Source organism: Xiphophorus hellerii, chromosome 3 (assembly GCF_003331165.1).
Source record: "Xiphophorus hellerii strain 12219 chromosome 3, Xiphophorus_hellerii-4.1, whole genome shotgun sequence".
Classification (NCBI taxonomy): Eukaryota; Metazoa; Chordata; class Actinopteri; order Cyprinodontiformes; family Poeciliidae; genus Xiphophorus; species Xiphophorus hellerii.
The window spans coordinates 2,529,677-2,543,252 of NC_045674.1; the positions used below are offsets into that span (position 1 = coordinate 2,529,677).

Sequence of the window (13,576 nt, forward strand, 5' to 3'; positions counted from 1 at the left end):
GAGTTCAGTCAGGCTGTTGGGCTCATGCACGGCCAATTGGGTCCTAAAAAGCTGCAGCCTCACAAAAAGTAAACTACAGCGACTGCAAGGATATTCTCTTAGATAACAAAGGGATAACAAGTGAAGTGGAAGCAGCGAATGCCAGAGAAGCTACTAAAATTAAAATAAAGAGTCAATAAAAAGCAGAAAGTGATTTCAAACTAGAAGCAAAATGTGGCAGTTTTTTTTTTTGTTTTTTTTTTTTTTTTACATAAAATCAGTTTCTGTATCTAGATAACTAAAAAAAAACAAATTTTGACCAGACAAGTAATGCTGCTTACTAATGGTAATTTAAGATATCTGCATTTACATTCTGACTAGTAAGCATAATAATTCATTACGTTGAATTAAATTACACTATTACATTTTGACAAGTCAAAATTCCTTTCAAAATTCCTCAAATAACGTCACCAGATTTGTCATTTGATGGGTCAAAATTATGCTTCTACATATCTCCAATTTAAATGTGCCTGGTCATAATTCTCTTTCAGGATATGTTTGAACTTGTCAAATCTATTTTGCTACTATCTGAAAATACATTAAACATATGTTGAATTATGGTGTCATTCAAGATAATTAATTAGATTAATTGAAACCTCAATACAACTCAAAGATGAGCAATAAATTAATTAATTGAATGAGAAATTAAAATGAGCTCAATAATTTCCATTTGCATGAATTATCATTTTTCTCTTTTCTCTCTTTCTTTCCACCAAAAACTGGAGGATTAAGGTCTTCAGTGTGGAGGATTTGGTCTCAGTTATACCTTTTTTCAGAGGACAGTTTTGTTCACAAAGGCTTCGTAATTCATTTTACTGATATTTTGTTTATTTATTTGGGATATTTGTCTTCCAGTTCCAGTTTTAAATGTTCATTAAAATTTTAAGTTTATCGATCTTTCAGGATGTGTTCTTGCTTTATTGTGCTGTTAGCATTATATTACTTGAAAAATGGTGTCAAAACAACAATATTTAATCGCAATAGCTATTGGGCCAAATTATGATCCAGAAAAATGAGTTATTGTGCAGGCCTACTAGTCAGGATGTAATAAGAGATATCTCAAACAGGTACTTGGTCTAGTCAAAACATAATTAGAAATACCTTAATTTACTAATATGTCTATTCATAAACCAATTTCAGATATCTGTGTACGGAAATCAATTTTATGTTAAAATGGCCTGCCATACACAAAACTCAGCTGACTTACCCAGCATGCCTTTGTTCGGCTCTGACAGGCACATGTCCTTCTCCGCACTGGGAAGCACGAAGCCGACCACAAAGATCTCCACGCCGTCGGCCATCAGCGCCAGTCCCAGAACAAAGTAGAGAGTCCACTGGAACTTTCCGTGGCCGCACTCCTGCAGGATGGTCTCGTACTGCTGGGCCAGCTCCTCCCGGTCCTTCCGCACCTCGCCCTCAAACGCCGACAGGTCCCTGAACTGCTGCGCCTCGGCGACTGCCATGCCATCCATGCCGCCGGTTTTCCCAGAGTCACCCCGAGGAATGCCCTGGTACTCACCCTCATAAATCTCATCGTCCTCGTCGTGACCTTCGGTGGAGTCGCTGTGGCCTTCATCGTCGTTGGCTCGGCTGTCGTTCCGGTAATATCCACCATCATTGCTCGGCACGCCCGCGTAATCGTCGTCGTCGTCTTCCTCTTCAAAGCGCTTGTAGGAGCGCTTGACGTACTCGTCGGCCATCTTGTCCACGCCGCGTCCGACCTTTTTGCCGACCTGCTTCTTGGCAACTTTGGCAATGTCTTTGGCGCCGCGGATGAAGTCTGAGCGGCCGTCTCGGTAGCGCCCGTCGTCGTCCATCTTGGATGCTTGGAGGAGGCGAAGAGATGCTGCAGAGGACGGGGGAGATCAGCACATGAGTGTCTGCTGTGGATTTCTGTGGACTGATCCAGGCAGGACCGTGGACAGCTCCCTGCTCTGCTGCTGGTCACCACTCAGACACCAAACTCTGCAGGGAAGCAAAGGAAACGGGATGTCAGCAGCAGTTAGTGGACTGTAAGTAGTACAGGAGAAATACTAAAGCTTCAGGTTCAATTAACTGTGAGCAGAGGAAGCTTCCAGAGCATCCATCCATCCATCCATCATCCGATCCTCAAACAAATCCAAACTAAAATTACCCGACAACATGACCAGACATATGTCCAGTCCCCCCGGCTGCCAAGGTCTATTTGGTTGTGTCTCCTGGGAATCTCCAGAACTTCTCCAGGAAACCCTCTTTCTAACATTTTAAGGTGAATTAAGCCATGAAGAGCATCCATGTCAACAGCAGTGGACATTATGAACACTACTACATCACAAACATTAGCTTTGCTAACGCTACAGTGCTATACCAACGTTTTAATCATCAGAAGCTCCATAGCAGAGTGATGCTGATTCAAGCAACTCATTTGTTCATTTGTAGCATAGTTGCTCAATAAAGTTTTTTTTGTTTTTTTTTTAAAACACATAAGGAGAAGAGAGGAAACTGAACTGTTGCATAAACAGACTTCAAATCAAGAGCATGGATATAAAAATCTAACTTGAAGAATTACTAACAGTCAAAAACCAAAACTTCAACACAAAACCGTCGAGTAAATTAGCGTTTCAGGATTTATCTGGAAAAAATAACCTAGTCGAAGCTAAGTGCGCTAAATGTTTTCAAAGTTAGCAAAAATGCTACAGTGCTAAACGATGTACTTGCTCCGCTATTAGCACGTTAACTGATAAGTAAAAGTGCGCACACTGCTGTCCAAAGGTTCTGGGAAGATAACTAACATCTTGCATACAAGTTTAGAGACCAGCTTGATGAGCTCAACCCTGTTTGAGGTGATGACTGAAGCTACAAAATAAAAATCAGCAGCTTAACCTAAAACCAATATTGCATTACAAGATTGGTGTGGGTGGACATCAGCTTGGTGCGCCCGTCTTATTTGACTTCACAACTAAACTATAAAAGCAGGAGAAGTTATTTGTTCACCAGAAATGACTAAAATGTACTAAATATTCATAAAATTTCATTGTAAGAAGTTCCGACCCAGTACTTTTGACATTATTGTATATAATATCATTATAACCATGAAGCCTTTCCCAAGCAAGAGTTAGAGATGGAGAGCATTTGACACCGATTAAACAAACTGTTAAAAAAATATATTACCTAAATCTGATCTGCAATACATCTTAGAGTTAAAGCAAAGCAAAAGTTTATTGTGAAACTGAGTCATTTCCTAAATGCTTCTGACATCTCTAATAAAGTGTGAGTTGGTAATTTAATCGCAGTTAGGCCGAGGGACAGACTAAAAGCTGTTGCAGGCAGTTGATGAAAGATTTAATTATGTAATTTCATTTTCTTCTACTGAGCAAAGATGATGCTGAAGGGATGGGAAGCACGATCTCAGGCCACAACTAAACGGACGCAGTAAAGTGCTGAGAGGAGACAGAAAGGAAAACACAATGAATGTGTTTTAGAGAGTCGAGAATTTCCTCTGTTCCGGTAGACAACATGTCCATTAAGCCTCTCAAAACCAAGAAAAAGGTCAAAACTGCATTCAGATGCACCATGTAACAAACTATATTTACCATAAAACTGCATATAGTAGCAATCAGTATTATATAATATGATATGATACGACACAGGACGTTTTGGACCGTACCAAAAGACAACATGGTACAACTCAGTATGCAATAAAAAATTTGATGGTGTGAGTTTAAATGGTCTGATCGCCTGCAATGAGAATGTTTATGTGAGGAACTAAGTACGACATTCAAGGTTTTGTAGGGCAACTTTATAAAGTGACACCAAAACAAACGGCCAGCTGTAACTAGACTCTGCTGTTTTACCTGTTTGAATATCTACTTGTGTAAAAACGTTTCTAGACCAACTCCTGCAGGTGTGATGGCAGAGTGGTAAAACATGGTAAGATACGACACAAAACGATTAGGTGTGACAGGATTCACCCCAGCTCTCTTTTTACCTGAAAAAATATATTTAGTTCATCAACAACCACAACATTTTTCAAAAGAAAACAAACCTTTTATATCAGTTACCATGAATCCTGCACTAATGGAGGCAGTAAATATATCTATAACTTTCATAAACTGGAAAAGATGATTCAAGTGGAGCCCAGAGCTGGCGGTGGGCTTTAGGTTTAAAGTCACTGAGTGAATGAAAATATAAAGAAACTGAATCAGAAAGCTATGACAGTAATCTGCAGCTGAGATCATATTTTGCTCTGATGTCAGAAAGAAGCTGTGGAGATTCCCATTTGCTTCTAAAGAAGTCAGAACTTTCAGCCCATTCAACGTGTCTGAATCTCTGCCTTTCATTCCTCTTTTATCCTTCAGCAATAAAACAGCTACATTTACTGCATGTCTTTTATCTCCTAGAATAGATTTCTCCCTCTTTATCAGGTGTTGGCGCTCTCTGATGGAAGCAGGATATTTTACTTCAGGGACATAAATGGTCCATTTAGCGGCAGGCAGCTTTTGGCAGGGAAACGGCCAGGCAGATAGGCACCAGAGAAGACGGATGGAGAGGAGAAACTAATAAAAGAGCTAAAACACAACACCATTAACATTCGATGGCTTGCACCACCAAACACATCCACTCCATAAAATACACTCAGCTCAATTTGTTTAAGCCATATAAGCAAAATGATGCGAATACAGACATTTTGTTGGTGTTTTTCTCCTTCATCATATTAATATTTTATAACAGTCTAGCTGCATGTTTGGTTCACCTCAGATTGACCTCGTTGTGAATACAGTGGCGTCTCGTTATCCTCAGAGGTCAGAGACAACAGAATGCTTATTTAAATTCACTTTTTTTAGCTTTATTATTAATATTTGTTATTTAGCAGCAGCAACATAAAGAATGTTGCAGCAGAGGATATTTTTTTAAAAACTGCTGTAGCATTTTTCATTTTGTATCTTTGAAATCTCTTAAAACACACAGAAAGTTTTCAATGTAAGGAGATTTTAGATTTTTTTCCATCTCAAAAGACTGTGTTTTTTTTTATCTTAACTGTGCTTCATCAACTTAACTGAACATATTGTTTTGGTCTCCCTCTCTCTTTCATCTGCTCAGTTTCCCCGTCGTATTCTAGTGTGTTTTGGTTGTTTACATTATAATCTTTCTTCGGTGATGTTTGGATTCCCTTATGCTGTCACTTTATTCAGTTCTGCATAGTTTTCATCCAGCCTCCTGTTTTTCCACACCTGCTTCTCATGTCATCCATTTGGTGTGTGTGTGTGTGTGTGTGTGGGAGGGGGTGGGGGATGCATGTGTTTGTGTGGTGCGGAAGTGGTGATTCCTTTTCTAGCTGCAGATGGCTGGTAATGTCATGCAGCGCAGGATTCATTTCTCACATGCAGAGATGGGGTTTTTTTTCTTCCGATCAGAAATGCTGCAGGTTACAACTAAAGCTGAAGAGCTATTTTTCAGGAACACCCTTTAAAAAGAACAAGACACAGACATTTCTAGTGACTTGCGTGGCTCAGGGATTACTTCAGAACCCTAACTGATGTTAACTCTTGAGAAAAGTAGTGATCATAAATGCATCATTCCCCCTGACAGCTCAGCAATGTGAGAATCAGTGAAATCTGTCTGCTCCCTCTCCTGCCTCAGTAACTCAGATATTTCTGCCTGTCTCAAGAACATTTAAAATGTTACATAAAATTTCTGCTGTTTGGAAATCTCAATCACACACAGCGCCCCCAGCAGATTCATCAAACAAACGCCCACACCTCCAATAAACAGTCCACTAGAGGAAATTATGTGCAGCTGGACGCTCTTTTCATATCGACGCTCAAAAGAGAGGAAGTCGCTGATAATCAAACAACTGTATATACAACAAATACCTGGAGAATGTAAGTTTAAAGCTTTATATTTACTGTTTGTCATCATTGTGGTTCTTTTGGAGTCAGAATGTGTAAGACGGAGCAGCAGACCGACCCAAAACCAAAACCTGTCCAATTTCTTCTGTTTTAGCTTTTTGCTAACGCAAAAAATGTTTCAGATCATCAAACCAATTTTAATATTACACAAAGATAGCCTGAGAAAATACAAATCCACTTTTCAAATTATTGTTTTAATTTTAAAGGTGAAATAATCGACACAAACTGACCCTTAAATGTAATTTCCTCCTGAACCTCATAACTGATGGCAGGAACAACTTCCATTCATTATTTATGTCTTTATTATTATTTATTGCTTTAATTCATATTTTAAAACATAAAAAACCTGCTCAAGGTCTATCCACAGCATTTCACTCAGATTTCAGTCCATGATTTGACTAGGCCAATGTGTTTTAGCTTCTTTTGTGACCTCCTGGATGAGTCGTCAATGCACTCTTGAAATAATTTTGGTAGATTAGCTTCTTCTGGGAAGGTTCACCACTATTCTATGTTTTGTCGCACTTTTGTCCACTGCAGTTCTCTGGAGTCAGAAAGCTTCATAAATGGTTTTCTAACCTTTTCCAGACTGAATGGTGTCAGTGGCTTTTGTTACTCATCTGAATTCCTTTAGATTGGAGCATGATGTGCTCCAATCATGTTCCAATCTAAGTTGGACATCTTTTGGATTATTTCAGGCTAGAAAGGAATTGTTAGTGTTTAAGGTTTGGCAGCAGGGTGCAAATACTTTTTCATAGCACTTTATCCCTCACATTAGAAAGAGAGTGAAAAATACCGCAAATAAAGTCAATTTCATGCCATGCCTCCTCTTTATGTCTGTTATTTCTTCTGTTACATTTTTTATTCACCTTGTCCATCTTATCCAAAATCTTTTCTCTGCTCTCAATACCGAGCATCTCATTTTTTAAAAATTTTTAACCCTTTAGAATACAACCCTCGATTTCAAGCGAGTCCTGGTCAAGTGGCACCAAAAAATACAACACAAAAGAAAATGGCAAGCTGTAAAAAACAGGTACATGTCGTCGAATTTGTCTTGAGACAACACAAAAAACACAAAACAAGATTTATTCCGTCAATTTCAAAGTTTCTTGTAGCAAATTCCAAGAACAGGGAGCAGAATGAACGAAAGCCTTCTTACCCAATTCCTGAGCAAAAGGGACAGAAAGGAGCAGCAAATTGTGTGAGCAAAAAGTATACAAGTCAACATTTCTCAGGGCAATTTCAGTACAAACATAAACCATCAGTGGTCCAAGTAATGCCTGGTAAATAAAAACTAACTCCTGCTGATGTTGAGTGAGCAATTCTTTCAGTTCCTTCAATAATTCATGGCTCTTTTCTGGCCGAAGGGACAGCGGTGTGAGCATCGACTCGACCTCCCCCAGCGGTGATGCGTTGTTGCAATAAAGCGGCCTCGCTCTAGTTCACGCTCCCTCATCTGCACAAAGTCACACAGCTCTTCCAGCTGCATCACGTCCAACCCAGAGCTGCACACACGCCGGCGACTATTGGCTGTTTTCAGCTCAACTAGGCCAGAGCTCCACCTCAACACGCAGGTCTCCTCTGGGAGGCTCTGCATCCACGGTGGCACCAAGTCGGATAGCAACACCATGTCAAACAGTGTGACGTCAGGCCCCTGCATCCATTTTGGCTTTGGTCTCTGCTAAACGGGCTGAACGGCAGTCAGACAGAGCAAAGCTGAGGGAAGCATGTAAACGTTGTGAGGGATAAATGGACTGCATTCGTCATGTTCTCATTCAGGTCCATTAGCTTCCACTAATACAGAAATGTCTCCACAAGCTCATTACCTTTGGAGCTGTAATGCAGCTGATTGTTTGTTTATCTATCATCCTGCTGAGAACAAATATATCACAAAAGGTCTATGTCTTTCAATAATGAAGCATTTTTACATCAATTTACAGCAGGAGAGGAACTGGTACTGAAAGCTGTTGGTTCTGGAGCAGGACAGCCATGCATGGAGAGGCTCTGACAGAAGAAATGACATGCAGACATCGTCAGATCTCTGGATTCACTCAGGAGTTTAGTTAATGAGGATACCTCCTCCTGCAGATGTTTGCACCTAATGTGTCCTCCATGCACATCTGTAATGAGCTGCAGCACAAGCATTTAAACCTCTTCAACCGTTCCACCTTCTTTTAAGCTAACAAAAAGCCCCTCTAGTCGAGACATCTTCTGAAGAAATTCTACTGGAAGTCTTTTCATTACTTTTCACACTTAAAGGGGACACTTTATGCAAAATTCGCAATTTGGACATTTTTGTACTTCCATTTGGGTTTCTACTGATCCTAAAAACAACCCAAGTGTTAAAAAAAGAAAACAAAACATCAGACAGTTTTTGGTAATAAGTTAATGTTTTTTGGTGCCTGAAAAATGAGCCATTTCAAAAACCTCTGGGATGCAACATCACAAATCAGTAGGAACCCCATCATCTAGCAACCCCAGCTCCGTCACCTAGCAACCCAAGCTAACGGCATGTTCAGGGTAATGTGCAGCCCTCCATTTTGGTCTCCTCTAAGCTGCTCCTCCGGAAAGCGTGACTATTATTAATCATATCAACAGTTTCTCCAACCTGAGCTGCTGATCTCTGCTGTTTTAACCTAAAACCAATTCAAAGTACTCCACCAAAATAGAACCAAATTTAGCTTGGAGAAATCAGCACAGCTCAATCTGCCTCCACAAGCCTCACTAGCTGTGTTTGTAGTTTAGCCTAAACAAACAGACGAAGGTTCAGCTACTGCAACAGGACTAAATTCTTTGTGGCAGTCAGAAACCTCCTGCAGGGATTAAAAAAAGGTGATTATAAAACCTGTGAAAGCCTAACTTATGATGCAGCAGTCTGCAGACACTGCAGCCCGGCGAGTGCAGCGTTGCTTTTCATGGTCGTGTGAATTCCAGCTCTGCTCATCGTTCTGTTTGCATCATGTTCATTCAGAAGAAAAAACAAGTTCAGATGAGCAGATTTATATTTCACTACCTAACAACAGAAAATGTTTGTCTATTGACCTTGACTTTTTATTTTTAAATCAGGGTCAAATTATTATAAACATGGAAAAGGTTAGGTATAACACAAAGTATCCATATTAAGAAGAACCACGTCAGTCCAGAGGTTTTTACTGAAAAGCTGCACCCAATTTTAATACATTTTATTAAATGTATTAAAACTGAGTAAATGTAGCAAACATTTTGGAAGAAAGCGACCCAAAACCTGCAGTAGAGCATTTATCGCACCGCTTATCATTTATCATGATAAATTTCTTTTCAGGATAAGAGTTACGATTTATTGTCACCATAAATTCCAATTATTGGCGTTTAAAACTTCCCAAAACTGTCCTTATTGTCGGGTTTGAGAGTTTTATGATTTTTTCCACTGATTGTTCAATGAAAGCATCAATAAATACCAGTACATTTAAAAGTACAGTTGCTAAGTTACCAACTTAGTGATACAAACACACTTCTTTATGTGACTGGTGTCCTAAAGAAGTGTATTACAGTTGGGAATGTTTTCAAGAAAGTCATTTGTGTCCGTGGGGCTGTAATTGCTGTGACACAAAGTTACAGTCACATAAAAAAGGAGTAATATATCGTCCTGTCATCACTTTTATCGTTATCACAATAGTACCGCAAAGTATCATGAAAAACTTTGGAAATGAGAACAAATTTATTAAATCAAGCAAAAACCTATTTGAAAACTAGATGCATTTCTTTTTCTACAGCAAACATGCAAAATCCTTTTGGATCTATGATCAATAAAGTCTCTTTCCTACAGAAACAAAACCCTGGACTACTTTATTTGCTTGATTTTATTTTTATTTTCTTGGCGTGTGAGAAATTTTGAATCAGCGATTTGGACACCCCTGATGACTGCAGTCCAGGATTTCATCAAACATCCTCCTGCCATCCGTTCTCCTGAACCAGAGGACAGCATGAAGTCACCTCTGGCAGAAATAAGATGCACTGTGAGTTATTTATGGTGCGCTCCACTCTAATTGCTGCTCCAACCCTCTTTCATCTGCAGCTGACAGAAAAAGGCCATTGATTATTCCTCTGCCTTGCAGCAGAGCAGAGACATGGCGGGTGTGAGGTCCAAACAGATGTCTCCACAAGCAGAAACGAGGCAGTTCGATCCGTAAAAGCCACCTTGATGTTCACACAGCGGCGCTGATGGCTGAGCGTAGCCGCGCTCCACCGTGTTTTAAGATGTTCTGCTGCTGTATCCGACTCAGAGAGGCGACCTGGAACGTGTGACGGGATAATCTCTGAGGACAGACGGGAGCGTGGCCCAATCAGCGGGGCAGCAGGCAGAAAATAGGAACACCAAACAGAGAGGCTGCTGCTGCTGCTCGTTTTCAATGGCCAGGGGCCAGGGGCCACAGAGTCAACATTGATCATTAAATGAGCTTAAATCTGGGATGTTTGGTTTTGTTAACATGTGTAGAATAAGAAAAAAAAATCAGCACAAGCTCAGTTTAATGGATTTTGGCAAAAATCAAAGTTCTTCTAACAAAATCCACCAAAACTAGTTTGACCAAACTAATGCAGCTACAGTCTGAACAAAGTCCAGAGGAAACCGGATTGGACAGAACAGACTGATGAATCTGAACTGGAGCTACTTGTTCAGTTTTCTGGGTAGAAAACTCATTTTCATTTTGCTCCATATCAAGATTATGAATTTTCTCAAAGGGCCAGTTGTGCCAGAATGTAATGATAAAACCCATTAACAAAATACTGCAAACAGCTGGAGGAACTGGTTGATGTAATTTGACAGTAAACAGATAAAAACTGCTTTGATTTGAGTAATAAAACAATATTTAAGCAAACGACTATTATCTCTGGAGTCCAGCAGGCCACATTAAAAACTACGGTGGGCAGATTTGGCCTCGAGTTTGTGAACAAGCTCATTCATGTGTGATTTTAATTTCACTTCTTATTTAATGGAAACAGCAACTGCAAAATTAAGTTGTTGGGTTTTTTTTTTTTTTTTTTTATATTATCAGAATATAGACAAAGATTTGCATACATTTGTAGAGGAAACGCAGATACTGAGGAGCTTAAATGCTGGTGAGTTGATTGCTGGATAGAAAACCGGTGGCTGATTGATAACAGGCTGCAGCTGTGAGATGAAACCAAAGACTGAGGAGGGAGAGGCAACAAACTGGAGATAAATGAATCCAAGTGAAATTAATAATAACTAAACACAAGCAATAAATACAAGACACACTAAACTGAGCAAAACAGAACAAGGATAACTAAATTAGAATAACTGAACTAGCAGAGGAAATAAACATGGATAAAGAAGAACCATGAAAATAAGTAATCAATACAGGGAAAAAAAGAAGCAAAGAATTTAAATAACCTGACAGGAGGAAGCTGGAGTGAAGTCAGCTTCACACAGCAGATTCTCATCCAGCTCAGTTCTTTTCTTTAATCATAATGTAAATAAACCTGGAGTCTAAATGATTCAATAAAAAAGAAAATCCAGAAGCTGCAGCAGCTACAAAATTAGTTTTTAACTCCAGTTTCCTTCCTGCATCAATGCCAGGTTGGATTGGCCTTGTATTGGCAATATATTGGTCCTATATTGGTGCTTTATTGGTCCTGTATTGGCCCTAGATTGCCCCTGCATTGACCCTATGTTGACACTAAATATTTTACTGCAGGACAGACTAAATGCCCTGATATAAGTGTCCTAGTAAAACAGCAAGTCTTTCATTCCCACCACTCTGACCTCTGACCTTTAGGATCTTGTCTGGTGAAGAGACAGGCCATCCAAATGGGCCGACTTTTTTTTATTTGAGTTTTTTTTAGTGTTCGGTTTTCCATCTTGCTGAAAATTGACACTGAATTCTGCGATGACAGCTCAGTGAGAAATAAAAACCAAAACCACGAGTCTCCTGTTGGAGCGTGAGGGGAAACACCCAAACTGTTCACCCCATCAGGAGGAGACCAAATGAACACATGAACTGAAAACAAACGAACTGGGCCGGAGTTCTTTAATCTGGTTCCTGAGGAAGAATAAAACCCATTTTCAGTCCCACATCCTGCATGGTGACGGGTCGCTGCAGGATGGCTGCCACACAGGGAGGACAACACATCACACATGCAAAGTTGTAAAATGCATCTCATGGTGACGGTAGAGCATGAATTAATCAGCCAGCAGCTCTGAGGACGCACTCTGCCTCACATCATAAACAAACCAGAGCAAGGTCCAAATGCAGCGCAGGATCCGAGCAGAGCAAACAGAAAGACCCGAAAATACACCGGAAAAAAAGAAAAACTGCTCATCACTCGTTCTCCATCTTATCCTCCCCGCTGGGTTTCCACAAGGTCATTTTTGCGCACGACGCAGGACCTCCAAGGATGCACATTTACAACCTCCTTCAGGATTCACAGCAGATAAAACAACAGATAACCAGGGAGGCTGTGGGGATTTCATCGGAGAGGAACGAGAAACCGAGGCGGAATCTAGAAACGAGGCGGAGAGGAGAGAGGCAAGGGCACCGGAGCCGAAACCAGCGCTAATTAGCAGACATGGTTTAGAAATCTGGAGCTGCGGGTTAGCGCTGCTTAAAACCGCTAAACAGAACACAATGTGATCTCTGAGCAGGATGGAAGATGTTTGTTCTCTGCAGGAACCAGAACTGAGCGCAGCTGGCAGCAAAATGCCCCCAGAAACACATTCCAAACCGATTTCGATCTTCATTTACCATTTATCAATTATTATCATTTAAGGGCTTTAGGGTCATCGAAGAACCATTTTATCAGGAGGCTGTCAGGAATCTTGGCTGTGAAATGGTCACGGAACCGATTATAAACGGATGCAGAGCAAGAAAGACCGGAGGGGAAAGGCGGGGGGGGGGGGGGTGATGTTGGATTAAATAATCTTACCTTTGGGATGAGGAGGTCAGCGCATTTTAGGGCGACTGGGATGATATCGGCGCAGGGAGTCACCCGGATCCTTCAGCAGAAAGTGGCTCCAGTGCGCTCCTGTGATGGCTCCTGACGTAGTGACAGGGGAGCTGCTCACTCCTCCCCCTCCCGCCCGCTTCCCTTTCTACTACACAGCATCCTTCCTGCATGGACACACACACGCGCACACCCGCACACACACACACACACACACACCCTCCTCTCCTCCTGCTCGCTCCCATCCTGGTTTCAGCTACAAACCAGAACCAAGCAGAGCAGCCGGATGTGTGAAGATGCTCCTTTTCTTTTCCGGCCTGGTTGGTTCAGCCAATAAAGAGTCCAGCTCTCTTATTATTCAGACAAAGGAAGAAGACTCCAGGCTTCAGCCGCAAATGTTTGGTGATGCAATCTAAGCGAGGCTCCCCCGGCACGCGGCTGGGCTCGTGCCTGTAATTGGCTCCGTTAGAGATCAAGGAGACCCTGATGGGAAAAACAGAAAACCTTTTCATTTTATAAGGACGTGATGAAGAAGAGCCAGATGTCTTCCTCCGTGACTCCTGACTCTCCACTGATGTCTCAATAAGCTGCAGCAAAATCACAATATATTTTTTTCATAGGTTTTTTCTGACCAAACTGTTGTAAGGCACTTTAAATGAAAACAAACAATAATATCTAATTTGTTGATTGATTTATTTATTTATTTACAT

At 40.8% G+C, this 13,576-nt stretch overlaps 1 protein-coding gene across 2 annotated transcripts in view; it reads right to left on the bottom strand.

The window, feature by feature from the left end:
* The window catches only part of sv2a (synaptic vesicle glycoprotein 2A), a 34,145-nt gene extending 20,862 nt beyond the window's left edge, over positions 1-13,283 (bottom strand). Inside the window, exons 1-2 of one of the 2 annotated variants that reach the window (XM_032558390.1) lie at positions 12,849-13,283; positions 1,247-1,885 (exon numbers count right to left, since the gene is read on the bottom strand). In XM_032558390.1, coding sequence (XP_032414281.1) covers positions 1,247-1,856 — 610 coding nt within the window. In that variant the 5' untranslated portion in view covers positions 1,857-1,885; positions 12,849-13,283. Of the gene's footprint in view, positions 1-1,246; positions 2,005-12,848 lie in introns of both variants that reach the window. The other variant, XM_032558389.1, reaches the window with a different exon arrangement.
* Between the last annotated feature and the right edge of the window lie 293 nt (positions 13,284-13,576).